The sequence below is a fragment of the Malus sylvestris genome, chromosome 5 (assembly GCF_916048215.2).
Source record: "Malus sylvestris chromosome 5, drMalSylv7.2, whole genome shotgun sequence".
NCBI lineage: Eukaryota > Viridiplantae > Streptophyta > Magnoliopsida > Rosales > Rosaceae > Malus > Malus sylvestris.
This window is the reverse complement of record NC_062264.1, coordinates 29,402,212-29,429,648: the sequence shown is the minus strand read 5'-3', so window position 1 is coordinate 29,429,648 and position 27,437 is coordinate 29,402,212. Positions and strand designations below refer to the sequence as shown.

The window sequence follows — 27,437 nt, the reverse complement described above, 5'->3', positions numbered from 1 at the left end:
GTATTTGTGTATTAGCTTTGAGCTTTGTATAGAGAGGAAATTATTCACTATATTTCCCTCTCTATTTGTTTCTTTGGTGAGTGAGAGTTATTGGGTGTATTGGGGTTTTGGGTTGTGAGATTGCCAACACTTTGTAAACTCCCATTTGGTTGATAGTGGATTATTGGGTGAGCTCCTACTGCTCCGAGGACGTACTCCAGTTACACTGACTGTGGAGGAATCTCGTTAAAATCTTGGTGTCTTTAATATTTTGTTCTTGCATTTTCATTTGATAAATTTTCCTGTGGGTTAGATTGAGTTGGTTCCAACGGGTTTGGTGCTATCCTAGCACAACAATTGGTATCAGAGCACTGGTTGCTCTTGGGTACTGTCTAGTTGTCAAAGATGTCAGACGGGCAAGATGAAAATCCTTTTGGAAGCACCTCCGGGTTTGCAAGAACTACGGTGCAAAATGCAAAGTTCGAAGTGGAAAAGTTTGATGGCACAAACAACTTCGGGATGTGGCAATGTGAGGTCAAAGATGTGTTGGCTCAACAAGATCTACTTGCCGCTTTGGGAGAGAAGCCGGAAGCTATGTCGAAGCCGGAATGGGAGAAATTAAATTTGTGGGCTTGCTCTTCAATTCGGTTGTGCCTTGCAAAAACTCAGAAGTATTTTGTGATGCGGGAGACGGTAGCAAGTGTGTTGTGGCAAAAATTGGAAGACAAGTATATGACAAAGAGTGCAGAGAACCGGCTACACTTGAAGAAAAAGCTCTACCGCTTCCAATACAAAGAAGGTACAAAAATGATTAGACACCTTGATGCTTTTAATAAGTTGATTGCCGACTTGTTAAATTTAGATGAGGATATTAAGGATGAAGATAAGGCCTTAATATTGTTGAATTCCTTGCCGGACTCTTATGAGCATTTTGTTACCACTATTATGCATGGTAAAGAAACTGTGAAATTTGAAGATGTGTCAAATGCCTTGATGAATTATGAAATGAGGCATAGAGATAAAAATCATGATAGTACCTCTGAAGCTTTATTTGTTAGAGGTAGATCATCAGAGAGGAGGTCATCTTCTAGCAGGAAAAAATCACAGTCTCGACCTAGAGGAAACTCTAAAGGTAGAAAACCTTTGGAAAAGGATGAATGTGCATTTTGTCATAATAAGGGCCATTGGAAGAAAGATTGTCCTAAATTGAAGACCAAAGGAAAAGAAAGTTCTGAAGCTAATGTTGCTGAGGTTGAAACAGATTTTTCTGATTTTGCTTTAACCACTTCCTCATCATTTGATTGTGCTACTAAGTGGGTGTTGGATACGGGTTGTACTCATCATATGACTCCTCACAAGGATTGGTTTTCAAACTTGAAAGAGTTTGATGGTGGCGTTGTGTTCATGGGAGATGACAATCCTTGCACAACAAAAGGGATTGGTACAGTTCGTTTGAAGTTGCATGATGGCATGGTTAAAGAGTTGACAGGTGTTCGGTATGTACCGAATTTGAAGAAAAATCTTATTTCTTTAGGTACTTTGGAATCCAAGGGTTTCAGGTTTCATTCAGATGGACAGACATTGAAAGTTACTTATGGTGCACTTGTTGTGATGAAAGCTCCTAGATGTGGCCATTTGTATTTATTGCAGGGAAGCACTATGACAGATGAAGCATCTGTAGTATCTGAAAATATGGGCAAGTGGCATATGAGATTAGGCCATGCCGGTGAGAAAGCTCTACAAGGGCTTGTAAAACAAGGTCTTCTAAAAGGTGCCACGACTTGTAAGCTTGATTTCTGTGAGCATTGTGTCTTGGGGAAGCAAACTAGAGTGAAGTTTGGTACTGCAGTACATCAGACGAAGGGCATTCTTGATTATGTGCATTCGGATGTTTGGGGTCCTACAAAGACTCCCTCTTTGAGTGGTAGACATTGGTTCGTGACCTTTGTTGATGATTATTCAAGAAGGTCTTGGGTCTACACTATGAAGCACAAGAGTGAGGTGTTGAGCATTTTCTTGGGTTGGAAGAAAATGGTTGAGAATCAGACTGGGAGAAAGATTAAGATTTTGAGATCGGATAATGGTGGTGAATACACATCCGATCCTTTCTTTAAAGTTTGCAAAGAAGAAGGAATTGTGAGACATTTCAGTGTTCGGGGAACTCCACAACAAAATGGAGTTGCAGAAAGATTGAATCGAACCTTGCTTGAGAAGGTTAGATGTATGTTGTCTCAGTCGGGTTTAAGCAAGTCATTTTGGGCAGAAGCAGTTAATTATGCATGTCACATCATCAACCGGTTACCTTCAGCTGCTATTCAGGGTAAGACACCAATGGAGGTATGGACTGGAAAACCTTCTTCTGATTATGATCATATTCGTATTTTTGGTTCACCTGCTTATTTTCATGTAACTGAAAATAAACTTGATCCTAGAGCCAAAAAGGCTATCTTTCTTGGTTTTAGTAGTGGTGTCAAAGGTTACAGGTTGTGGTGCCCAGAGATGAAAAAAATTGTAATCAGCAGAGATGTGACATTTGATGAAGAAAGTATGTACAAAGTCTCTGAGAAGAATGTGAAAGATGTCCAACAGGTGGAGCTTGAGAAAGTTGCCTCTGGTACTTCAAATCCTATTTCCGCTGATGTCGAAGCCACTACAAGTGAAGAAGTTGGAGACCATGAGGATGTTGAAGAAGTTGAACTTGAAGATTCTATTCAAGTTGAAGAGGAAGTTTCACCTCAAGAGTCTATTGCCAAGAACAGAGGAAAGAGACAAATTACCAAGCCAGCTCAGTATAGTGACTATGTTTCTTTTGCTCTTCCTATTATCACTGATAATATTCCATCTAATTTCGAGGAAGCCATTGAGAGTGAGGAGAAGAAGAGGTGGTGCAATGCCATGGGTGATGAGATGAATTCTCTCTTGAAGAACAAGACTTGGGAGTTAGCTAAATTGCCTAAGGGCAAGAAAGCTATCGGTTGCAAATGGGTGTATGCCAAGAAGGAAGATGCTGATGAGAAAAGCAATGTGAGATTTAAAGCAAGATTAGTTGCTAAAGGGTATGCACAAAAGGAGGGCATTGACTACAATGAAATCTTTTCTCCGGTTGTGAAACACTCCTCAATTCGTATTATGTTAGCTCTTGTTGCACAATATGATCTTGAGCTTGTGCAACTCGATGTGAAGACGGCTTTCCTACATGGTGATTTGAATGAAGAGATTTATATGTGTCAACCGGATGGGTATATAGTGAAAGGGAAGGAAAATTTGTTTTGCAAATTGAAGAAATCACTTTATGGCTTGAAGCAATCTCCTAGGCAATGGTATTTGAGGTTTGATAAATTTATGAGAGGCCAAAATTATTCTAGAAGTCAATATGATCATTGTGTGTACTTCAAGAAGTTGCAAGATGGGTCTTTCATTTATTTGTTGATATATGTTGATGATATGTTGATTGCCTCAAAAAATGTTGAAGAGATTGAAAAATTGAAGAAGCAAATGAAGAATGAGTTTGAGATGAAGGATCTTGGTGAAGCGAAGAAGATCCTTGGCATGGAGATCACTAGAGATAGAGAGAAGGGTTTGGTCAGTTTGAATCAAAGACAATACCTTGAGAAGTTGATTCGGAAGTTTGGAGTTCATGATTCAACCAAACCGGTTAGTACCCCTTTGGCTCCTCATTTTAAATTGAGTTCTCTACAGTGTCCTAAAACTGATAAAGAGAAGCTGCAAATGAAAAATATACCATATGCAAATTTGGTTGGTAGTTTGATGTATGCAATGGTATGCTCTAGACCGGATATTGCTCATGCAGTTGGCATGGTGAGTCGATATATGCATAATCCAGGTAAAGAGCACTGGCAAGTAGCTAAGTGGATATTGAGATATCTCCATGGTACTCGAGATGTTGGTTTATGCTTTGAGAGAGATGACTCTGGTATTGGTCATTTTGCAGTTGGTTATGTTGATTCAGATTATGCAGGTGATTTGGATGGAAGGAAGTCTACTACAGGCTATGTGTTTACTATGGCTAAAGGGCCAGTTTGTTGGAGGTCCATTTTGCAGTCGTCTGTTGCCTTGTCTACTACAGAGGCTGAATATATGGCAGTTGCTGAAGCTATAAAGGAGGCCATTTGGATACATGGGCTTATTAGAGATTTGGGGATTGATCAGAAGCAGGTGGAGGTACATTGTGATAGTCAGAGTGCCATTTATTTGGCTAAGTATCAGGTTCATCATGCGAGGACCAAGCACATAGATGTGCGTTATCACTTTGTTCGTGAAATTGTTGGTGAAGGGGAAATCATTCTCCAAAAGATTCCAACTAAAGACAACCCCGCTGATATGTTGACTAAGGTTGTTGGTGTAGCCAAGTTTGTTCACTGTTTGAACTTGGCTCACATTATGCCTATATAAAGAAGGCGTTGAGCAGTAGGAGTTTTGGAGTATTTGGCTCGGCATGAGTTGTTCTCTTGCTAGTGTTTGGGAGTGATTTTGTTTGTTAATTGTGTTGGTTGGCTTATCATGGCGTTTTTCGGAACTTGGCCAAGGTGGAGATTGTTGGAGTATGTGGCCAAGTGGCCACCTTTTAATTAAACAAATCAAAAAGAAAAAAAAGACAAAATAATTATGTCTCTTCCTTGTTTTGGGGAAAAGAAAAGGGAATTGGTCTAAAGTTGTCTTGGTCCATGGGAAGTCACGGATGAGTTCTTTGAAAGAGAAATAATTGCTATTTTTTATGAAGTGTAGTAATGAAGCCATAAGAGAGGAAAAAACGTAGCAGAAAAAGAGAAAAAAAAAACAGAGGTGCTGCAGCCCCATTTGAAGAGAAGAAAGAAAGGTGATTTTCTTTCTTTGTTGGTACTCACTCAATCAAAGTTGTATTTGTGTATTAGCTTTGAGCTTTGTATAGAGAGGAAATTATTCACTATATTTCCCTCTCTATTTGTTTCTTTGGTGAGTGAGAGTTATTGGGTGTATAGGGGTTTTGGGTTGTGAGATTGCCAACACTTTGTAAACTCCCATTTGGTTGATAGTGGATTATTGGGTGAGCTCCTACTGCTCCGAGGACGTACTCCAGTTACACTGACTGTGGAGGAACCTCGTTAAAATCTTGGTGTCTTTAATATTTTGTTCTTGCATTTTCATTTGATAAATTTTCCTGTGGGTTAGATTGAGTTGGTTCCAACGGGTTTGGTACTATCCTAGCACAACAGTGCTTTAATAAAATACTATAAACTGATACGATTACATTCTAAAATTTGGTTCTTTTTAGGGTCTATGGATAGTTTTTAAGTTAGTATTTTCATGTTTAGGATTGGAATTGATGGAGGGAATTAGGCTTTTAAGTTGGTTTCTTACGTTCGAAGATTTGAACAAGATTAGGATGGGGGCAGGAAATTAAAAAATTTGACTTGCAGAGTTGTTTGTAAGATTGAAATAATCAAAGGAAAAGGCTTTGATCTTGCTTCTTGCAAGTGCAACGAGACTTTATATTGTGGCCGAACAAGATTTTAACTTGGGAGACCAAAATGTTTCGAGGTTTTTCATTTGGAAAAGGATTGTCTGCCCTCTTTGTTCCTATGCCCTCACATGCCCTCTGTTTGTGTGGTCACGGTTAAATCACGTCAATATTTTATATTACTATTTATTTTTGTCTTATTATCTCTATAAAAAAAACAATATAAAATGTTGACTTGATTTTACCGTGATCACACAAAACAAGAGGGCACGGGAACGAGGAGGGCAGACAATCCTTGTCCTTTTCATTTGGGTTCCAGTTACTTTCTGTCTGCTCTGTTTGCGTTGAGATGACAGACAAACCGCGATTAGTTGTATAATTGTAGGTATTGAAAGGCATGATCTTTGTTTGGAAATGTTCAACTAAATGCTTCAGCTAAGCTTAAAATGATATTCCCAGTAGCATGGCCATCGATACTCTTAAGCCAAGCATCTTCAACCTTGCTCAGAGGATGCATCGAGTCAATCACTGGCTTCAGCTTCCCTTCCTTCACCAACTTAACAAGATACTCTAGGTTCACATCCTTGGGAATCATGAGCAGTGGCACCTGTTGTTTCTTCATTACAAAAGTAGCTAAAGAACTCACATCGGAGAAATGTCTACAACCTTCCCTTTTGCATTCAAATTAGACTCAAAAGTTGACCAAGGAATGCCTTTTCCACAGTCGATTACAAAATCATATTTTCGTCCAGATGGGCTCTTTAGAGCTGCCCCATCCGCAGTCCTGTATTCAAGAACCTCATCTGCCCCTAAGCTCTTGACCAATTCGATGTTACACGCCCCACATGTGGCTGTAACGTTAGTATCCCAAGCTTTGCTAGTTGGACTGCATAGTGCCCCACGCCACCAGAGGCAGCAGTGATCAATATGTTATTTATTTTGACCAGTTCCGTCAAGCTTGACCCCACATTGGGCGAGAGCCTGGGGAGCTGTGAGACCGGCAACCGGTAGGCATGCGCCATCGGCAGCTGAAACTTCAGGTGGCCTAGCAACCATTAATCTCTCATTAGTTGCAGCAAACTCAGCCAGTCCTCCTCCACTCTATCAAACACATGAATTTTACATGTGAAAATCCTAAGCATAAACAAGTAGCTCATAGAGAAAAGGGGAATAAGTCGATCGAGCACTTACGAAATGGCGGAGCAGTACAACAACTTTGTCACCGAATTTGAACTTTTTGGCACCTTGTCCAACTTCTACAACCTCTCCGGCCACATCAGTTGCTGGTCATGTCATGTGAGAGAGAGAGGAGAATTAAAAACCGTCTACACTAAAGATTTTGCACTACAGATAGCAGCCTAGAGCTCAAAGACATTGAATGCTTAAATTCCCAAAACAACTCATCCTTCAACATAATTTTGTTACAGAATCCTACTAATCCATCAACCCACAACGCTGGACGTGTTCCACGTACGAATCGAGCACAAATGAGAGATTATATTTAGTGTTTTGGCATAAGTTTTATTTACGAATGTTGAAGATAAAAAATTATAAAAACATCACAAATCACATGAGAAACAGAATTCCCAGGTATTTGAGGGAATTTGCCGGGGAAAAGAGGCCGCAGCTCGCCTTTCTGATTTTCCAATCAACTGGTTGAGACTATCTGCTTCCAATTTCAGCAAAACCTCATTCTTCTTCAGGGCGGGGATCGGAACCTCAATGTATTGCAACTAAAGTTCTAAAACACGCTAGGCCAGGCGGTGGCCTGGGGTCAGATGCTAGACGGCTTGGCAATTAAACAGATTTAAGTAAATTTATTATATATTATATAAATAAGTGTCTACGTTTATACTTAAAAAATATATACTTTCACGATAAACTACAAAATATAATGACATATATAAAGTATTGAATCATAATAAAAAACAGATTTAAGTAAATTTATTATATATTATATAAATAAGTGTCTACGTTTATACTTAAAAAATATATACTTTCACGATAAACTACAAAATATAAAGACATACATATTATAAAGTATTGAATCATAATAAAAACGTGGAGAACAAGCATATAATATGTGTTAATCTAAGTATTTGACTAGTCTTTTACAATTTATTGAAAAAAATAAAAAGCAAAACGAAAGTTATCTATTTTCGAAGTGAGCCACGACCTAGGTAGGTTTGGGTGGGCTAGGGCGCTTAGGCGATCTAGGTAGGCGCTTAGGCAGGTTTAGGTACCATTTTTTATTTTCAAATGTTTAGGGATTAATCGGGGCGGTGGTCAGCCGAATAGCACTTAGATGGGAGTTTTTAAAACAATGTTTGCAACAAAAATAAAATTTACTTAACGAATCACCACTTCATCTCAATCTTTAAACACTTTCACAGCAGGTTGTACTTGAACCGCATGCAGAAGCTCTCCGCCATGGTAGTCAAACTTCCGAGACAGTTTGAGAAATGTGGGCCTTTTTTGTTATAGTTGTTCGAAAGCTTTGTGCGCATGACGAGTCAACACTGATAACTGTTGTATGGGAGCAACTTGTTCAGTTAGTATGATTATCTCGTAGCTTTTTTTTCTTTTTTTTTGTCATTATTGAAAAATTAAGGAAGAAAGACTTGTTCAGGAGACAAATATCTTATGTGAACGATTCTTTCAGCCTAACTTTGTTGAAGAAAACGCATAGAATATAATAAAGCAATTGAGTTCAGAACTTGTTGAAGCTTTGCCATGATCACGAAGCAAAATCTACCCACGAATGCTATCAATAGCACTCATTATATAGCTTTAGCAAATGTCAATATCTGTTAACATATTCGTAATATAGTTCATCTGACGACAACAAACTCACTAAGTGTTCGATGAAATATCTCCATGAATCAACTGAAATTTGCTCGCACGCTAAAATTTCTATTTTAAAAATTTAGGTTTTTAAATTAAAAAGCCAAAGTTTAAATTTTGAATCTGATATTGCCTCAGTCATTAAATTTTGGAAGACTTTGGATGCGGTCCCTAATTATCAATATTTTTTTACTGAAACTTTTGTGATTTTCAGTTTTTTATCGAAATCCCTGACATTAATGTAATAATGTATTTCTATATAGGTTATTTTATTTTTAAATTAAAAATGAAATTTGTAGTTATTTATATTAATGAGATTTTAAATAAAACCTATAATTTATGGGATAAAAAATATTAAAGAATATATATTGTGTGTGTGTGTGTGTGTGTCTGTGTGTGTACACACATACATGGGTATGTTCATCAAAACTAACAAAAAAATTATTGCACCAAAACATGGGTACATATTAAATTTCTTCTATTAAATTTGACATGAATTCATTATCAAATCAACGAAATAAAATGTACCCATATAAATTTAAAAAATGAATTAGAAAAAAGATTGAATGAATTTTATATATATAAAAAGGTACATTTTATAGATAACAAATTGGTATATCTAAGAATAAGTACATTTAAGATTAGAGAAATAGAAGAATTATATAAATGGTTACATATAAGATTGAAAATTTGAATTTTTTTTTTTATAAAACATTAATGGGTACAAACTTATTCTAATTTTATTTTTTATGTTTTGGAAAGTTTTTGAATTGAAAATTAATTTTTATTTAAAACCCTAAATCAATTACTAATTTTTATTTAAAAAAATTATGTAACTGACATGTAATTTATTAATACATTAATGCTAGGGACTTTGATCAAAATCTAAAAACTAATAAAGTCTCAGTTAATATATGAACATTAAAAACTAGGAATCATATATTAATTTTTCCTTAAATTTTTTATTTTTTCTGTTATTTTTTTCATTCCTATCTCTATTAATTAATGAAACCCTTTTTGTCAACCAAAAGAGGATGAAAAGACTACTTAGTCTTCTATCACACAAAAAAAATGATGAGCAATAATGTAATTTCACAGGTTCAAATTTTATTTTTTTTTATTGAAGCCTCACCTACAGGTAATGTTAAAATACCTCCAATATTTAAAATAAAAAAAACAAAAAAAAACCTCCAACTCCCTCCACGTTTTATCTCTCTCTCTCTCTCATTCTCATTTTCTAAAAAAAAACGTGTTCATATACACAAAATGTGTAGGCAAATGCTAGTTGTTCATTATAGTTTTCGTTTCTCGAAATATGCAACTTTATCACAAAGTTAGGTTAAGTGTCACAAAAATATGACTGACCAACATAATTTTCTAGAAGATGAAATTTCAACAAGAATACAAGATCAACAAAATACCGACAACATATAACGTGTGTATCACTACTACAATATTAGCTTTAGGTGTCGGATGATGGTGGTGGTTTAATAAGTCATTATGTCGGATAAAAGATATTCGACACATCATTCAGTTAGTGTCGGGTAACAATGAAATCCTATCGGTTATATTCGACATAAATTCCTGACAGATATTTAGTGTCGGATGCAATAGCCATAAAATTATTATAACTGCCAGTATTTTTGAATTCTTTTTTTTAAATATTTTTAACATATTCCGATGGTTTTTAAGTTAATGGTGGTGGTTATAACCGACAGAAATTGACTATTTTATTATTTTAGTTTCTAGCGGTTATTATTTTAGTATTCTGACTGTTATAACCTACAGAAATTGACTATTTTATTATTTTAAAAATTTATATTGATTAAAAATAAATAAATAAATAAACACATGGTTTAAATATTTTTTTTTCACTCATGGCCCTGTCGGATATAACCGACACGAACAAAGCAAAATTTTGGGCAGCTGCCAGAATAATCTCTGAATGTTTTTTTTTTTTTCACTCAGGGTCCCATTACCTAATCTCTGAATGTTTTTATATTTTATTTTTTTGCGATTTTTTACACATGCTATCTAAAAGTATATACAAACGTATTTGACGGTTGGATTGTTGAAACTAGTTTCGTAGAATGCATATCCTATCAAATTGATAGATTTAACAAACACTTAAGAGTTAAAGTTATACTTCCATTAGGTATAAAATAAGATTTATCCACTAGAGTAAATATTTTAAATTGAAGATCAAATTAATTCATTGCATTCTTATAGGGGTCGAGGAGTGTAGCAGTAAAAAATCATCAAAATCGGAGCTAAAATAACCGTTAAATTGTGATTTTTCGTTTATAACCATCGAAAACTTTTGTTCCATTACCTAATCTCTGAATCTTTGTTTTTTGCGATTTTTTACGTATGCGATCTCGGAATGTGTACAAACAATTTTGATGGTTGGATCATTGAAAAACGTTTCGTAGAATGCGTATCGCATCAAAATGGTAGATTAAACAAACACTTAGAATTAATGTTATACTTCCCCATCAAGTTTAAAATAAGATTTGTGGTATCCACTAGTGTAAATATTTTAAATTGAAGATCGAATTCGTTCAATACATTCTTATAGGGTCAAGGAGTGTATCTGTAAAAAAATCATCAAAATTGGAGCTAAAATAACAGTTAAATTGTGATTTTTCGTTTATAACCGTCGAAAACTTTTGTTCTGTTATCTAATATCTGAATGTTTGTTATTAGTGATTTTTTACGTATGCGATCTCGGAGTGTGTACAAACAAGTTTGATGGTTAGATCATTGAAAAAAGTTTTGTAGAATGTGTATCACGTCAAAATGGTAGATTAAATAAACACTTAAATAGTTAATGTTATACTTCCATTAAGTATAAAATAAGATTTTGTGGTATCCACTAGTATAAATATTTTAAATTGAAGATTAAATTTATTCATTACATTCTTATAGGGTCGAGGAGTGTAGCTGTAAAAAATCATTAAAATCAGAACTAAAATAACCGTTAAATTGTGATTTTTTGTTTAGAACCGTCGAAAACTTTTGTTCCGTTACATAATCTTTGAATGTTTATTTTTTATGATTTTTTACGTATGCTATCTCGAAGTGTGTACAAATAAGTTTGACGATTGGATCGTTGAAAAAAGTTTCGTAGAATGCATATCGCGTCAAAACGGTAGATTAAACAAACACTTAGAGTTAATATTATACTTCCATTAAGTATAAAATAAGATTTTGTGATATCCATTAGTGTAAATATTTTAAATTGAAGATCAAATTCGTTCATTGCATTCTTATAGGATCGAGGAGTGTAGCTGTAAAAAAATCATCAAAACCGAAGCTAAAATAACCGTTAAATTGAGATTTTTCGTTTATAACCGTAAAAAAACTTTTGTTATGTTACCTAATCTCTGATTTTTTTTTTTTTTTTTTTGCGATTTTTTACGTATACGATCTTGTAGTAGTATCTACAAACAAGTTTGACGGTTAGATTATGGAAACTAGTTTCATAAAATGCATATCTCCGTTCAATTTATTTTATTTTTTTAAATCGTAACAAAATTTTGGGGGGGAATTTAAAATTTTGGGAGGGAATTTAGGGGGGATTTTTGCCGCCATTTTTTTCTATCGGTTATAACTGACAGTAATGAAAATTTTCCAAAATAAAACCCCTCCATCTCTTCCTTGCACCGGTGCCTTCTCCCTTCCCCCTTCCTTCTCCCTTTTCTCCTCTCCTAATTTCATTCTCCTTCTCTTCTCCCCTTCTCCTTCTCGCTTCAATCACCATGGATGAACAATTCGAGAAGCAACATTTTGAAACCAGTACGTTTTAAATTATTTGTATTATGTTTAGTTTGTGTTTTAAATAGAAATTATAAACTTCTTAACTTTCTTAAATAGAAATATCAAAGCATGAGAAAATCTAGCATACAAAGGAAGTTGCTGTATGAGCCCAAATACATACATAGGAAAAAATGCAACAACATAAAGGAGAGACGTTGTCAATTCCTCATCGAGATGAATCAAGAGCACAACTGTAGCAGTGAACGAGAGCATGGTCGTCCCTAGCGAGAAGAAAAGAAAGGCAAATCCTAAATGTAGCCTGAGCGGAAGAGATTGATGGAAGTTTTTGTACTCAAACTGAGATGTCAAGATCGAGAGAAATGTGACGAGAAAAGACAATGAGCTGATCAACGAGACAAGGTTGGTGATGATAAAGGTGGTGAAGAAAGGAGAGTGTCGGAGAACATGAGAACCGCCTGAACTGTAACCCCCGGGAGTAGTGTAGGCGGCTGCATAACTTGCCCAAATTTTCGGTTTGTCTTTTCTTTTCTTTTTCAAATATATTTATCTGTCTTTCTAATCCTTTTCTTGTTGTTGGGGGTCAAACTTCTGTCTATATATATATTTAGGTTAGCTGCGAAATAGGAAACAAACTTGAAGAATTGAAGAATATGGTGTACCTTAGAGGAACGTTGCACATCTCAAAGCTGGAAAATGCAGTGAATGCAGGGAAGGCCAACTTGAAAGGGAAAGAAATGATTCAGAAAGTGGTTTATATTTCTTTTTATTAATATATTTTCTATCGGTTTTATCCGACAGAGAATGCTCTTATTTATTCAGTATTAATGTATTCTCTGTCGGTTATATTCGACACAATTTCTGTCTGTTTTAGAGTATTTTCTGTTGGAAAATTCATTTCCTAACCCTAGCAATTTTGTCACTTATTATAACCGCCACTGCATCAATTTTTTGTCGGATTTTGCTTAATATATGACAGTAATATACGTTTCTTGTCGGTTATCATAGCGACACTAGTAAATGGTTTCGTAGTAGTGTATTAGTTTGTGGAAATACAAGATAAAAAAAATACAAATAACATGAATTAGTTTGTGGAAATACAAGATCGACAAAATACTAATTTTATTATATTAACATGAATCATGTGTATTTTTTTTTTTCAAAAAAGGGACTAGTTGGCTTCGTCATGGTAGTCCACCTTTTTGGGAGCCAGGAAAACTCATAGAGGAATTTTAGTCTCCCTTTTACCACCATCGTATGATTCACCAGCGCTAGAAATCGAACTCAAGACGTACCGTGCAGAATACGAGCCTGGAATTCGTACCCAACCACTGAGCCACCCTGTTGTGGTTATATGATGTAGGCCCTACAATAAGTATGGTCCCTATATTAAATATGGATGTTGGTGGCTTCTCACCTACCAAAGCCATACTTTGATCTATTTTAATTAAGTTGCATTCTAACCAGTGTTCAAAAACGCGGCCTAAGCGGCTGCCTACGCACTAGGCGTTGGGCTTTCGAGGCGATTTGGAGCGAAATGTTAGAGAAATTCGGTGATGGCTTAGGCGGGCGCCTAGGCAGCCGCTAGGCGGTCTAGGCGGTGCTAGGCGGCCCACTAGGCGGTTGCCATACCTTCATCAGCATCGATGGTCTCGAAGAGGAAGGAGATCCACCTATTTTCTTTGAGCCTTAAACAAAAATTTAAGACACAACCCTAACTTTATTAAAATAATTAAACAAACAACGAAGAAGGTAGTGGAATTTGGAGCCAACCTTGGCCTTTCTTTTGGCTTTCTTTGGGTTCTTGATGCATTTGACCATTTATGGTTCTTCGGATTTTGCATAAACGACTGACGAAGGTAAGAGGTGAAATGAATGCAAAAGTAAATATTTTGGTGGGGCTAGGCCTTTTATGATTATAATATGCCATGTTTTTTGGGCCCAAAATAATATATGTTTATATTAATGTGTTTTTAAACTCTAAACTTGTTGAATACTTGTAATTTATGTATTCTTTTAATTTTATTTTTCAATTTACTATTATTTTGTTCTCAATACAAGTATATACATTAGTCTCTAATCTATCAAGGATTCTTCTAGTATTAGTTTAAAATAAAAGGTAACCAGTGATTGATAAACATGTTTTGGTATGCTTGCATATGCTGTCAAAAGCATCACAGTTTTGGAAAGGAAGGGTAACATTGATTCATTTTCCCCATGGCAAGTCTAATATAAACCTAAATGATAATAGGACCTTGTCCCAACTAATCATGCTTCTCGATCCATTTACAACGCTGGGACATATTTTTATTTTGAATCACATGTTGTTATATATTTCCTAATTATCTCAATCCATGTTTTTTTTCTGTCCTCATACTGTAATACTCTCAATGCTGATTAGCCAGTATTTGAACAGGTAAAGCCATTAACCTTCGTTGAGGCGTCCAAACCCCCGAAGCCTGTTTTATTTCATTTTTTTCCACTTTGCGAGTGAATACCATCACTCCCAACCAAGATGCCAGCACAGTCCCCTACGTTAACAAGAGTCATCGAAAGGAGGTAGTTCAACATGTTAAATGGAAGCAAAGAGAAAGTCGAAGTAGCAGAACTGTCTGTTGGACAAACACCAAAAGAAGGAAACGAAAGATCAAGATTTCCATGGAGAATAATGAAAACCATAGAAGCAAGAATGATAATTATAAGATTTGAAGAATGTGGAGGTGTATGTAGAAAATGTAAGGTGTATGTTGAGAATGTGGGGTGTGAGGGTGTTATGGGAAGTATGTGGGGTTTATTAAGATAAGTTTTAATTAAAAAAACAAATGTGAGGAGCATTAAGTATGTGAAGTTTATTCAACAAAATGTGGGGTGTTAACATAATAAGCCTATATTTAATTAGATAAACTTAATTTTCAATAATTATAGCATAAACATAATTTATTTAAACAAGGACAATTTAGTAATCAAGTTAGTTTTAATTCCGATTTTAGTGAACTAGTAAACAATATATATGGAACTAATATCATTTGTATTCCGATTACAATTAGTTTAGTAAACAACTTTGACCAGAATCTAATTTTGTTTCATTCTCAATCCAATTCCTCCTTAATTTGATTTCTCCTCAATTCAATTTCCTTCAATCTGATTATGGATTTGTAAACTCGCCCCTAAAGTGTTTGGCTGCTAGAATAATAGATTTGTTGTTATTTGGTTAGAGAGTTGAGAATGACAGCTGTCGTAATTTTATTGGGCCACAAACTCTAGTGAGTAAAAGTATATATACTAAAACTGGGTTTCGGATGGCACTGTTCATTAATAGTGCCGGGACGGAAATGCCCCTTGCTTGGTTTGTGTTTTGACGTTGTTCTCCCTCTTTTCTCCATTGAAATGTCGGCTTTGCCCATGATTGGTGGGTGTTTTTCGACTGGCCGAATTGCCCTTCGGGGTTTTAATGGGTTCTCTTGGAAGGTTGGTGCAGGGAGAAGGTGGGAATTGCATCTGCTACGTGTTGATCATCGTCCATGGTTGGTGGGTGTTTTTTGACTGCCCGAATTGCCCTTTGGGTTTATAATGGGTTCTCATTGTTTTCGAGGGATTGATGCAGGGAGAAGGTGGGGATTGGATCTGCCACGTGTTGATCATCCTGTTATGCTCTTTTTGCTCTATTTTGTTTCGTTTTTGTTTCCCGTTTCTTATTTTCTTTGTTGCGTCGCTGTCTTTCGCTCCCGCCTTCTCTTTTGCTTTCTTCTTGCCTGTTTGCTTTGGTTTCGCGCGCGTTTGTGTTTGCTTCTTCTCGATCGTCCTCTCCTCTGCTCTGTGCCTCTTTGCTATGTCGGAGAACCCTGCGGTGCGTGATTTTTTTTTAGATTTTTATGTTCGTTTTCATATTTTTATGTTAGTTTGGAAAATGAGTTTTCTTCTGTTGCGTTTAAATATGTATGGGCTTCGTTCGTTTTTTGGGTTTATCGTTTAATTTTGGTGATGTTGTCCTTTTGAATCATGCGTTCAAATAGATTTTAGGGTTTTAGAATGCTGCAGCAGTCGACGCCTGTGTAGAAAGATGTCTGGTTATGTGATTTGCTGAAGCAGAGGTTGGGAAAAGAGAGAGGGGGTATAAGAAGTGTGGTTAGGCATGAGTGGTGGAGGTAGAGAGTTTGCGTTTTGCTGTTTGGTGGGTTTTCCTTTTGGCCATCTCATTGTTTTGATCCGTTAGTTATTTAAGCAAATTGTTATGGGTGTGTTGTTTTTTAGAGTCTCCCTTTCTTCGTATGAGGGTGATGCCATTGATTGATGATTAGTCACACTATTAATTGCACTGACAATTTAGTCTTAGTTATGGATTTGCAGTGGATAGAGTTCATTTTGCGAAGTACAAAATTGCATTCACACTTTAGTCTTGGTGTAAAGCAATAATTGGCGTATTGATTTCAACTCATCGTTCTCAAGTATTCTTAATCTCGCAGGATGAAGGTATAGTAGGAATATTTAGTACATTATAGAATGTAACTCTTTATTCGTATAATCTTACTCATTGACTCAGTCAGAATTCAGTTTATCCTTCAGTAAGGTGTATAAAAAATGGTATACTTATTCTACGATTAGCGAAAATAGCCGATTGCCATTTCTTAGATGTTCAGGAGATGTGTGCAACATTAGTGCTGTAACTTTTTCCATGTTTACCATTTTTTCTTCAATCCAAAACACGAAAGCTGAGGATTGCCATTATATAGATTTGTGGTCAAATGAAAGAGGTTGGATTTGTACATGTGATTCATGGTGAAATGAAAGAGGATAGAATGATTTTTCATTTCGTTGGTGGAGAACGAAAGCAAAAAATTATATTATGAGGTAGTTGGTTTGGGGATGTGGTTGTTTTAGTGTGACACTAAATCTTTCATCGTGGGATTTGTTTCTTTGAAGCCTTTGGGTTCAGCCTTGATTTGCAGAGGATGACATAAATTTGTATCTTTTTTTAGATGGAGGTTTGTTTTGTGTTATGTGACTGGATTCGTGGTGGTTCATGAATGTGTTAGGCTTGGTGTTTCTGTACTTGAGTTTTTGTGCGGTCTTAGTGTCGGCTATTTTGTTGTTGTCATTTCTTTTTCGTGTGGTCATTAACTTTGTGATTTCTTTGTTGTAGTTGTTGCTATTAGTGGTGGTGGCTGAGGTGTTTGTTTCTTGGTGTTAAAACTTGGGTATCCCGTTCTTTTCGTCAATATTATTTGTTCTTTGGAGGTGTCATTCACGGGATTTGCAGTCTGGGTCTCTGTTTTGCGTCCTTAGTTTTATTGGACAATATAAAATTTGTGCAATTGTTATATAGGCATGCAAGACAGGGTGGAAAAGATAGCGAAAGTACAAATGGTTGTTAAACTCTCCATGTCTTCCTTTCAGACCATGGGTGAATGAATTGTGGATCGTTTATAGTTTTTGTCTTTTTTTCTTTTTGTAGTTTTGTGGGAGTTTCTGATGTGTCATTGAAATTCCCTTTTGATAGGATAAATGGAAACTGTGCGCCCAACTCCTGTTAATCAGTTAATACCATACATAAAGGCGGACAAAATCAAAATTCGCATATGCAGGATTTGGAAATCGACGATTCCAGGAACCGTTCAAAAGTCTACAAACCTGCACTGCATATTGGTTGATGAAGCGGTGAGAAATAATTGTCTAATTATTTTACCCAAAGTTGGAGTCAATGAGTATTAACTCACTGGATAATGTTTATATTAACTCACTGGATAATGTTTATGTTGCCATGCTTTTTTACATGTTAGAAGGTTAGAGTTCGATATGTTGTCATCAGCGAAATGTGTGCATCACCTGTGTTTTCCCTCTGTTTGTTCCCTCAATTTTTGGCTTTCTTTCCTTATATTTGCCATGCGGTATGTTCTGTTGTAAACTTTTATGTGTTGATGGATTTTTTTTTTTTACATTTTGTTTGAAATAATTTAATTGTGTTCATTCGTTCTATTTGCTCATGGTAACAATTTGATTCATGTCATGTTGTTTGTGTTGTCGAGTGTATGATTTGTGTTTTCATTTATTTGTTAATTGATTTTTTGGCTTTTTTTCCTCTTTTTTAATACGATGTGAAGCAACATGCGGTTGAGGCCTCTACATTGGATGTTGATTATGATGTCATGGCTTAAAAAATTGAAGATGGTGCATGCTATGAAATCACCGAATTTCAAACTATTAGAATTAGGGCACAATACAAGGTGGTGCTGCATGAAACTCAGGTTTTGTTCACCTCGAAAACAGCTTTCCGAAAATTAGCAAGTGTGTTTCCGCCCATCCCTCGCCATCGATTTTTCCTACAAGACTATAACACACTCTACCCTCGCTTAAACAGAGTTGACATCCTCACAGGTACTATTAATGTCTATGTGCATGTGCGTGTCTTAAAGTGTGTGTTTACTTCCTAAAATGGATTTTAATAATGTGCATCTGTTTGTTTTTTCAAATGGTAAGATGTCATTGGTCATATAAGCGTTGTGCAGCGGCTGGAACCTAAACAAATTAATCAAAGGGTTACGTACAAGTGTGATGTGGTTATCCAAAATATTAGGTTATTTTTCACTTCTTATCCCTATTCTTACATACTGTTTTCAATATTTGTTGCTTTGGTGGTATAAAAAGGTCAAAAATTTATTTGTCGTTTCTTTATCGACAGAAAAGAGGAACTAATGGTTATGTTGTGGGCAGACGTTGCTGAAGCTTTTTCTTCTTTGTCAGCAGAGGAATTTTCTTTGTCAGTCATTGTTGTTTTCACAAGTCTGAAAGTCAAGATCTACCTCGGTATTCCATTTTGTTAAATACTTACTTTTAGTCTGTTTATTGTGATGTGTACACATGTTGTTTCTTTACATTATTTGGATGTTTTGTTGTCCTAAACTTTTGTTATCTTTCTTTCTTCCAATTTCTGATTATATGTTTCTTTCCTTCTTGGCCAGTTAATTTACAAATGTCTCAATCTATCACTGGTTGGTCACTGTTATTAGTCGTTTTCTTACTTTATTTCTGTTTGTTTCGTCTCTTTTGTATTCCCTTTTGTTTTTTTAACTTTGTTAATGTCATTAATATTGTTCATTAATCTTTTTCTCTGTGGTGTGGTTGCAACGCACAAAAAAAATTTATTTGAGTAGTACTGGTTCGTCTGTGTTTTTTATTGACCTAGACATCCCCGAAGTGAATACGTATAAGTCAGTGTGAGTAAATTTTTTGTTTTTAAAACAAAATAACACTTTTTTTAATTGGAAAACAATTGTTATCATTTTTTTTTTTATAATTGTTAAACTGATAAAGTGTTTTGAATCCTGCAGGTTTTGTGATTGTAAAGAAGCTCTGGACATACTTTCTCCCTCTGCAATCCAACGAAACGAAGCTCAAATTTTGCAGACTGCTAAAAAAGCTACAATTGATGAATTGGCTTTTTTGGATCCAGATTTGCATAAGGTATAAAACATAACGTTTATTTTTTGTGTATTCTTAAAATCTTACCATTGCATTTTAACCTTTTTAATGAAACTGAGTTCTGTTGTTCTTGCTGTTACGGCTATGTGACAAAATATATCACAGGATGATACATTTGTGTGTAGAGCATCTGTCAAGCGTTTTGACATGCGGTTCAACTAGTGGTACAGTGCTTGCCCGAACTGCTTGAAACAGGTGCACAAGGATCCAACCATTGGGCAGCTCATTTGTCAAAAACATCCAAACCAAATACCAACGCTGTGGTAATGTTAAATCAAATATTTGAAGCAAGGCTAACAAAAAGTTTACTCTTTCTTGATACCCTGTTGTTTGTTCTCATTAACCAATTGAGAAAAATAAATATAGATAGGGTTATTCACATTGTGTGCAAAATTTACAATTTTGGTATAATTATTTATGTCATCACACTTAATTTTTTTTTAAAATTCCAGATTATGAAAGCATTTTTATAATAGATATACACAATGGTTGCCAAACATGGTGTTCCTTAAAAAAAAATTTGTTACCATTGTTCACTCTTTACTTTATGTTTTTGTTCAACTTCAGTTGTATAAACCTAAATGTTATTATTTTTTTTCTATTCTGACAAATAATTTTTCTTTGTTTCCTTTTCTTTTTTATGTTTTCTCATATTTGGTCACACATGATCACCATATGATTATATAATATTACTCCACATTTGCAATCTATTTTGTTTCAGCTTTTTTACCTATTATGTTTGTGAAAACCTCTGATTCTCAAAAATCTCATTGGTTTGAGTTTCTAAATGTAGGTACAAAGTCAATCTCATTCTTGAAGATGAAACAAATGAAATGAATGCTTTGATAATCGGTAAATGTGGTGAAAAGCTTTTTGGCATGCCTTGCAAAGACCTGGTATTAAATCAAAGACTGGTAGAGCAACAACAGTTGCCAAACGAATTTCTCAGGCTTATTGGATAGAAGAAAATTTTTCACTTGCGATTTGGCAACAGGAGGAATACTTTTTATTCAAATGATATCCTCATTCATAACGTGACTGAAGACACAGTTATGCAGCCAGCAACTCCACAACCTTTGTCAAGAGAAATCATAGTGTCTTCCACCATTGCTTCATCTTCGACCTCAACAGTTTAACCCAATGAGCAGTCGTTTAAACGAAAAAGGGAATCAATCAGGCAAGCTCTTTTCACTGGCGGTGAACAAAGGTTTGTCCCATACCTTTGTAACTATAAATTTCAAATTTGTGTGTAGTCATGTTGTTTAACATTGATACCTCATTTAAAACAGTGGAGTAGAGGAAATTTCAGACACGGATCCAAGAGAGTTGGATGAAGTCCTGATCAAATTGCTAAAAAAGAACCCATCCTCAACTGCTGGAAAATTAGATGCTACCCCTCCAAAAAAAAGCTAGGTTGTTATATTTTACCTTTGCTTTTTTTTTTTTTGCTAAATTTTTTTTACAACTTGGATTTAACAGCCGTCTAACTCTCTTAATTTCTTTTTTTTTTCCCTAGGTTGGTTTCTTGAAAGGGAACAATGCAGCAACATAAGTTGACCTCCATTGATAAAAAATCATGATGGTTTTTTGTTAACATGTATAAAACAATATTTATGCTATTTCCCTGTCATGTAAATATGTTTCTGATCTGAACTTCAAAACATTTTTTGCCTGTACATAAACCAGCATTTGCCAGTTTTTTGTATCCCAATGCTGGTTGTGGTTGAAAAGCAGTTCCAGGTACTAAGATCCAGCATATGCCTGGAATATTTTTTGTGTATGTAAACAACCAACTGGTAACCTTTTTTTATCTATATCGTACAAATTAAAGATTTCATTTGTAAGCCTATTGCAACCTGTGTGTTTTCAATGGTGTTTACATTTTGTGATGTTATTTTTACATCTTCTGGACATGGTGGTCAGTATACTTTGAGTTGAGACCTACAATGTTTTTCAATTGGCATACAACCAAGTTCTGGTAAACCTTTTTTCTCCATATGGCCCATTTCTTTATTTATTCTTTTTCTTATTTGAGTGTTTGATATATAGGTAAAGTTTATGTTTAAATTTTCTTTTTATGACTGCAGATTTTGTCTCCACAATCAGATGCTAGATGTCACTGTCTCATCTCATTCTTCTTCGCTTTTAGGAACTGCCAATGCTTCAATTTCGTCTTTTGTTCAAGGTATATAATCTATTGAAACATTTAGTTTTTAATATATTAACCATTGTGCAATATCCATATTCTGTTAGTTTTCTTACTCCCTGCCTTCTTCCTATTTTTTGGCTTTTCATCCATTTCTATTTGACTTTTATCCAACCCATAATCCTCACTTTCTAATCTTTTATTCCATATGTTTGATTACCCAATGTATACTCAACCGGTTTAATCTTTAAATTGTTTACTGTTAACTCCAACATTTTTATTTCCATTCTGTAATCATTTGATTTTTACTTTTGGCTTCCAATCTGCATTCTCAATAACTTTTTTTAACAACTTTGTCTTAAGTACTTGGGATCCCTTTGGAGACATTAAATGCTAATTTTTCTCAAGTGAATGCATAAGGATCAGAGTTAATTACTACTGGAACATATAGAACCTTTAACTATACCATAAGTATCATATTGGACAGTAAATAACCATAAAAGTAGCTTCGTTCTGGTCTATAATCATATCCAACATATCTCCATCATTTTTTTTCAACTTTAAAATTCAAATTTAGGATCAAAATTTGCTTTAGTCCTTTATGTTTCAGCCTCAACCAGTAACGGTTTAAATTTTGTATTCATCAATGCTATTAACTTTCTCAACATGTCATTATCAAATCCCCAATATGTCCTCCATCGCTTTCATTGAGTTACTATATGCAAACAAATGTACACTAATTTTTATTCATTGTGAACAGTATTTTCATCTCTCTATATCCAATCTTTCCTCCAAAATGTTTACAGACCGAATCTGTTTTGGTTTCCTACAGTGAAGTTGAGATTGATACGAAAGAACTACGTGTGATCGCTGCTGTCAAGGTACGGAATTGATCAACCTCGACTTTTAATTGCTTTTCCACTTATTAATTTCCGTTTCCATGTGGATTCGAAGTTCTTTTCCTTTGCAATTCTTTGTCTTCATTTTTCTTACACTTAGTGACTGAGGTTTCCATTGATTACATCCCACTCCTTCTCATCTGTTCCAAAACTGACTCTTCAATATGCAACCAAAATTTTAACTCAATTTCTCCTGCGGATTAATTTCTTTTTCAGCAATGCAATTTTTTTACATTTTGTAATTCATTAAGTTCACAATTCCTTTCAACTCTCTACATGTTGAGACCAGCCTCTGTCTTTTCCTTTTCGTTATGCACTTCACAAGTTACAATCTTTTCAACGGAATATTTTCAGTGAATTCCAAACATTGGTCTTCGTGGTTCTCATCATTGCATTGTAAAAAGTTGTCATTTGGTATAGATGATCTTGGTTTAGCAAATTGATAGCGAGATGGAACACTCCTAACTGCATTGCAACTCCTAACTACGTTGTAAGTTCTACTCACTCATTCTATAAGAGTTGCTTCATAATTGTAATATTCAAAACCAGATAGCTTTTTTAGTTATGGTTCGATTATTATTTTCCTTCTCAATTGTTATTCTTCATTTTTGATGTGGTTGCTGTTTGTGATTTCCATTCAATATGATCCATACTCTCAGTTTTCTTTTGAGAATTCCTCTCTTTGCCTTTTCCCAATGTTAATATTTTTCTCCATGATAGAAATTTTAGGGTCTATGTTAATATATATATTAATTTTGATCCTACAAGTTCAAGGCATTGATGATGGAATTAAATTCAATGCTGCTCATTGTTCCTTTTGTAGATAAGGTTGTACAGGAGCAAGGCATAGCACCGCAGCATCGCGCGGGCAGTCTTGCTAGTTGGTACTAAATTGTGGGTACTCAAATATTGTTTATTTTTTTTTCATTTCTTTTAAGACCCCTACTGGATTTATCTTAAACTCTCACATTATATATAAATATTGTACTACTTTTTAAAAAGTAATGTAAATATTGTTTAATGCTTATTTTACGATAAAAGAAATTCATTTAAATCCCACTAGGCTCCTGCCTAGATCTCTCTTAGACGCCTAGCTACTAGGTTCCAGTCTACTGCTTGACTAGCGTCTTTTTTTAGAATATAAACCTAGCCAATATAAGTTTATTACATTGGCTTTGATATTACCGCTTACAATTGTTTTGGTGGAGATTATTTTCTGCTATGAATATTGACTCAAAACTTTGCACTCTCCAATATAAAAACAACCACTTCGATTGAATCTTGCACTCTTTTGAATTTCACCTCTCTTCTCGGCAAATTCTAGCTTCGCCATTGCATACACTTATTGTATAATTAACATATAGACCACATACGTACTGTACATTTAACATGGGGACTTATTGTATCGTCTATTTAACATATGGACCACATACGTACTCTACATTTAACATTGGGACCATATACTCAGTGTAGTGTCTACATCATTATGAATCACGCGTATCAGTTTGTTCCACAATAGACAGACAAGGGTCAATCAGTCCACATCATTATGATCACGCGTATTATTTGTTCCACTATAGACATGGGCTAATGAGTCTAGTGCTGTACTATCATAAGCTCTGTATTTGATAGAATCCTCAGCTTCAAGTTTCTGCGGCTCTTCGGAACGTTGGTTGGACTTAAAACTGAGAGACTATGGCCAATGAGACCATGCACGCGGTTCAGTACGACAACCATGGCGGGGGAACTTCTGGTTTAAAGGTTGTTTATAGACTTGTAACTCTTATTTCATAAACATAAACTCACCAGTTTGTTAATTTTATTTTTCGGGAGTTCAGTATACCCGCACACTTCTTAACCTCTAAATAAAACCATAAATTTAATGAGTTGCAAGTGAGAGAAATAGTTGACCCATTACTGCAATCATTTTACAAAATTGCAAGGATTCTCCAATCATGTCAATATCGATGATTTACTCCTTGTTTTGCACCTTCAATGAGTTTCAAAATGTTGTACATTTATATATCATTAATGTACCCATTTAGAATTTGTTGATTCACTAATTTACTTATATGGTATATGTAGACATTGAAATTTCCGTAAAATAAATGTTGACCAACAATTACAATTTCAACGTTCATGGGTCACATAAATTTTACATGTAGCGTGTGACTAAACGGAAAATCAAAATAAATAAGAAAAGTCATCAAATAAGGACATGTGTCAACACTTGGCAGAAACGATTTACTTCATCTGAATATTATATTCAAATTAGGCCTTGAAAAATTCTATAAATACAAGGTCATTTTATTCGTTTTAGGACACTAATTCATAATCAATTCACATCACACCAAAACCTTTGAAGCTTTGAAACTCTAAAGCTCTCAAGTAAATCCCGAAAGATCAAGAAAGTTCTCTTCGTTCTTCGTCAAATCCTCCTTCAAGATCAAGCCCTGACGATCCTTGAAGAACTTTCACCAATTCAAGATCAAGCCCCGACGGCCCTTGAGGAAAGTGTTCATCGTTCATCATCCGTTCATCCTAAGATCACTTTGGATCAACAACATCAACAAATCCACACATCCAACCGTTCTTCAAGATCAAGCCCAAAAGCCCTTGAAGATCCATTCATCAACCGTTCATTCAAGATCAAGCCCAAAAACCCTTGAAGATCCGTTCATCAACAGTTCTTCAAGATCAAGCCCAAAAGCCTTGAAGATCTGTTCATCCATCAACCTTTAAGATCAAGCCCAAAGCCCTTTGAAGAAATTTCCAACCGTTCATCCAAGATCAAGCCTCGACGAACCTTGGATTAATTGCACATCCACAAATCAACACCTCACGGAGATCGAATCAGAGGATCAAATTTGAGAGAGATTGTAACCCCAAAATCATTAATAAAAAATATTATTTTGTACACGTGTTCTTGTCTCATTTGTTTCAGGAATTTTCGTGTTTGCATAAGATTAAGTCCTAACGGCATTTTGGATCAACAACATCAACAAATCCACACATCCAACTGTTCTTCCATGGTCTCATTTGTTTCAGGAATTTCCGTGTTTACAAATTTGGCACGCCCATTGGGACAATCTCTACCTCTCATCTCTTTCTCCGTTCAAGGAAATCAAAGCACACATTCGAAAATCAAATGGCATCAAGGAAGTTTCAAATGGTTCCCGCAACCAACACGAAAAACAAGAGCGTCATCGCCGCAAGTGGTGTCATTTCGGGCATCATAACTCGAAGCAAGGCAAGAGCTTTTTCTACCGCTTCTTCCACCTCTGCATCAACTCTGCCAAAGGAACAAGAGCACCCGAGGCACGAACCTGTGATCACCCTGGCCTCACTAAGGGCGCTAAGGGATGAAAGCCCAAGGAAGTACTCTGATTCCATGTTTTCCAATGCTGACTCAAGCGGCAGTTTAGCCATGCAAGTCATGACCACTGGAGCTACTTCAATCGATGAACAGTTGGCTCAAATGAATGAAGCGATCGCAAGACTAACACGGACCGTGGAAGAAAAAGACTTGCAAATCACTGCACTTGTCAATCGCCTGGAGGCATAGGATGACGAGAAACCTGACCCAAAGAAGGGAGGAGCCGGCGAAGAAGATGAGCCTTTGGTGGAGAAAGTCGATGTGAAGCCGGAGCCAGACCAAGCAGCGGCATTCATGAGATCTCTTTCTATCCAGCAGTTGCAAGAGATGATTACCAGCATCATCAAGGCGCAGTACAAAGGAAGCTCACATGACTCTGTACTATACTCAAAGCCCTACTTCAAGAAAATTGACGCTTTGAAGATGCCGATGGGTTATCAGCCATTAAAGTTCATGCAGTTCGATGGAAAGGGAAACCCAAAGCAACATGTTGCCCATTTCATTGAAACTTGCAACAATGCTGGAACGGAGGGAGACTACCTCGTCAAGCAGTTCGTGCGCTCGCTGAAAGGCAACGCCTTTGACTGGTACACCGACCTCGAGCCTGAGTTTATCAACAGTTGGGATTAGCTAGAAAGGGAATTCCTTAACCGCTTATACAGCACTCGTCGCACCGTAAGCATGCTGGAGTTGACCAGTACGAAACAGTGGAAGGATGAACATGTCATCGACTACATCAATAGATGGTGTTCATTAAGTCTGGATTGCAAAGATCAGCTTTCTGAAACATCTGCCATTGAGATGTGTGTTCAAGGCATGCACTGGGGGTTACATTACATCCTCCAAGGTATAAAACCGAGAACATTTGAGGAACTGGCAACTCGATCTCACGACATGGAGCTAAGTATCGCCAATCATGGGAAGAAGGAGCTGATCACCGACTTCGAGAAGGATAAAGTGTTCTTCCCAAATGTAGATAGGACTGGAAAATAACCCTCAAAGGAAGCTTTTACTGTCAACACCGCACCTATCAAGACCTCCCCTGCGCCCATCAAGATCTCCTCCAAGACCAAAGCAAAAGAGATAAAGAGAGGTGAGCCTCTTCGCACCTAATACAAGTACAAAAACACCTTGAGGGAGTTAGAGCAAAAGACGTACCCTTTTCCTGACTCAAACATGGATGCAATGTTAGATGACTTACTGGAAAAGAAGGTGATCAAGTTACCGGAATGCAAGCGCCCTGAAGAGATGAATTCCGTAAACGATCCTAAGTACTGCAAGTACTATCGTATCGTGAGCCATTTTTTTGGTAAATGCTTCATCCTCAAAGAACTCATCATGAAGTTAGCACAACAAGGGCAAATCGAGCTCGATCTTAAAGACACGGCCGCAACACATACTACTACAATTACGTTTGGATCCTTTGATCCCGTGCCTCTCCAAGTGACACCTGACCATTCCCGTAAATGCTCAAGCTGCATG

General features: G+C 35.9%; 1 protein-coding gene and 2 pseudogenes across 2 annotated transcripts in view; 2 read left to right on the top strand and 1 right to left on the bottom strand.

Moving 5' to 3' along the window:
• Positions 1-5,798: 5,798 nt before the first annotated feature.
• Positions 5,799-12,044, bottom strand: LOC126622721 (chloroplast envelope quinone oxidoreductase homolog; annotated as a pseudogene).
• Positions 12,045-15,408: 3,364 nt separating this feature from the next.
• On the top strand, positions 15,409-23,633 carry LOC126622160 (uncharacterized; annotated as a pseudogene).
• A 591-nt stretch (positions 23,634-24,224) lies between these two features.
• The window catches only part of LOC126622154 (chloroplast envelope quinone oxidoreductase homolog), a 33,078-nt gene continuing 29,865 nt past the window's right edge, over positions 24,225-27,437 (top strand). Inside the window, exon 1 of one of the 2 annotated variants that reach the window (XM_050290819.1) lies at positions 24,225-24,340. In XM_050290819.1, the coding sequence (XP_050146776.1) occupies positions 24,275-24,340 (66 nt within the window). In that variant the 5' untranslated portion in view covers positions 24,225-24,274. The remainder of the gene's footprint in view (positions 24,341-27,437) is intronic. The other variant, XM_050290817.1, reaches the window with a different exon arrangement.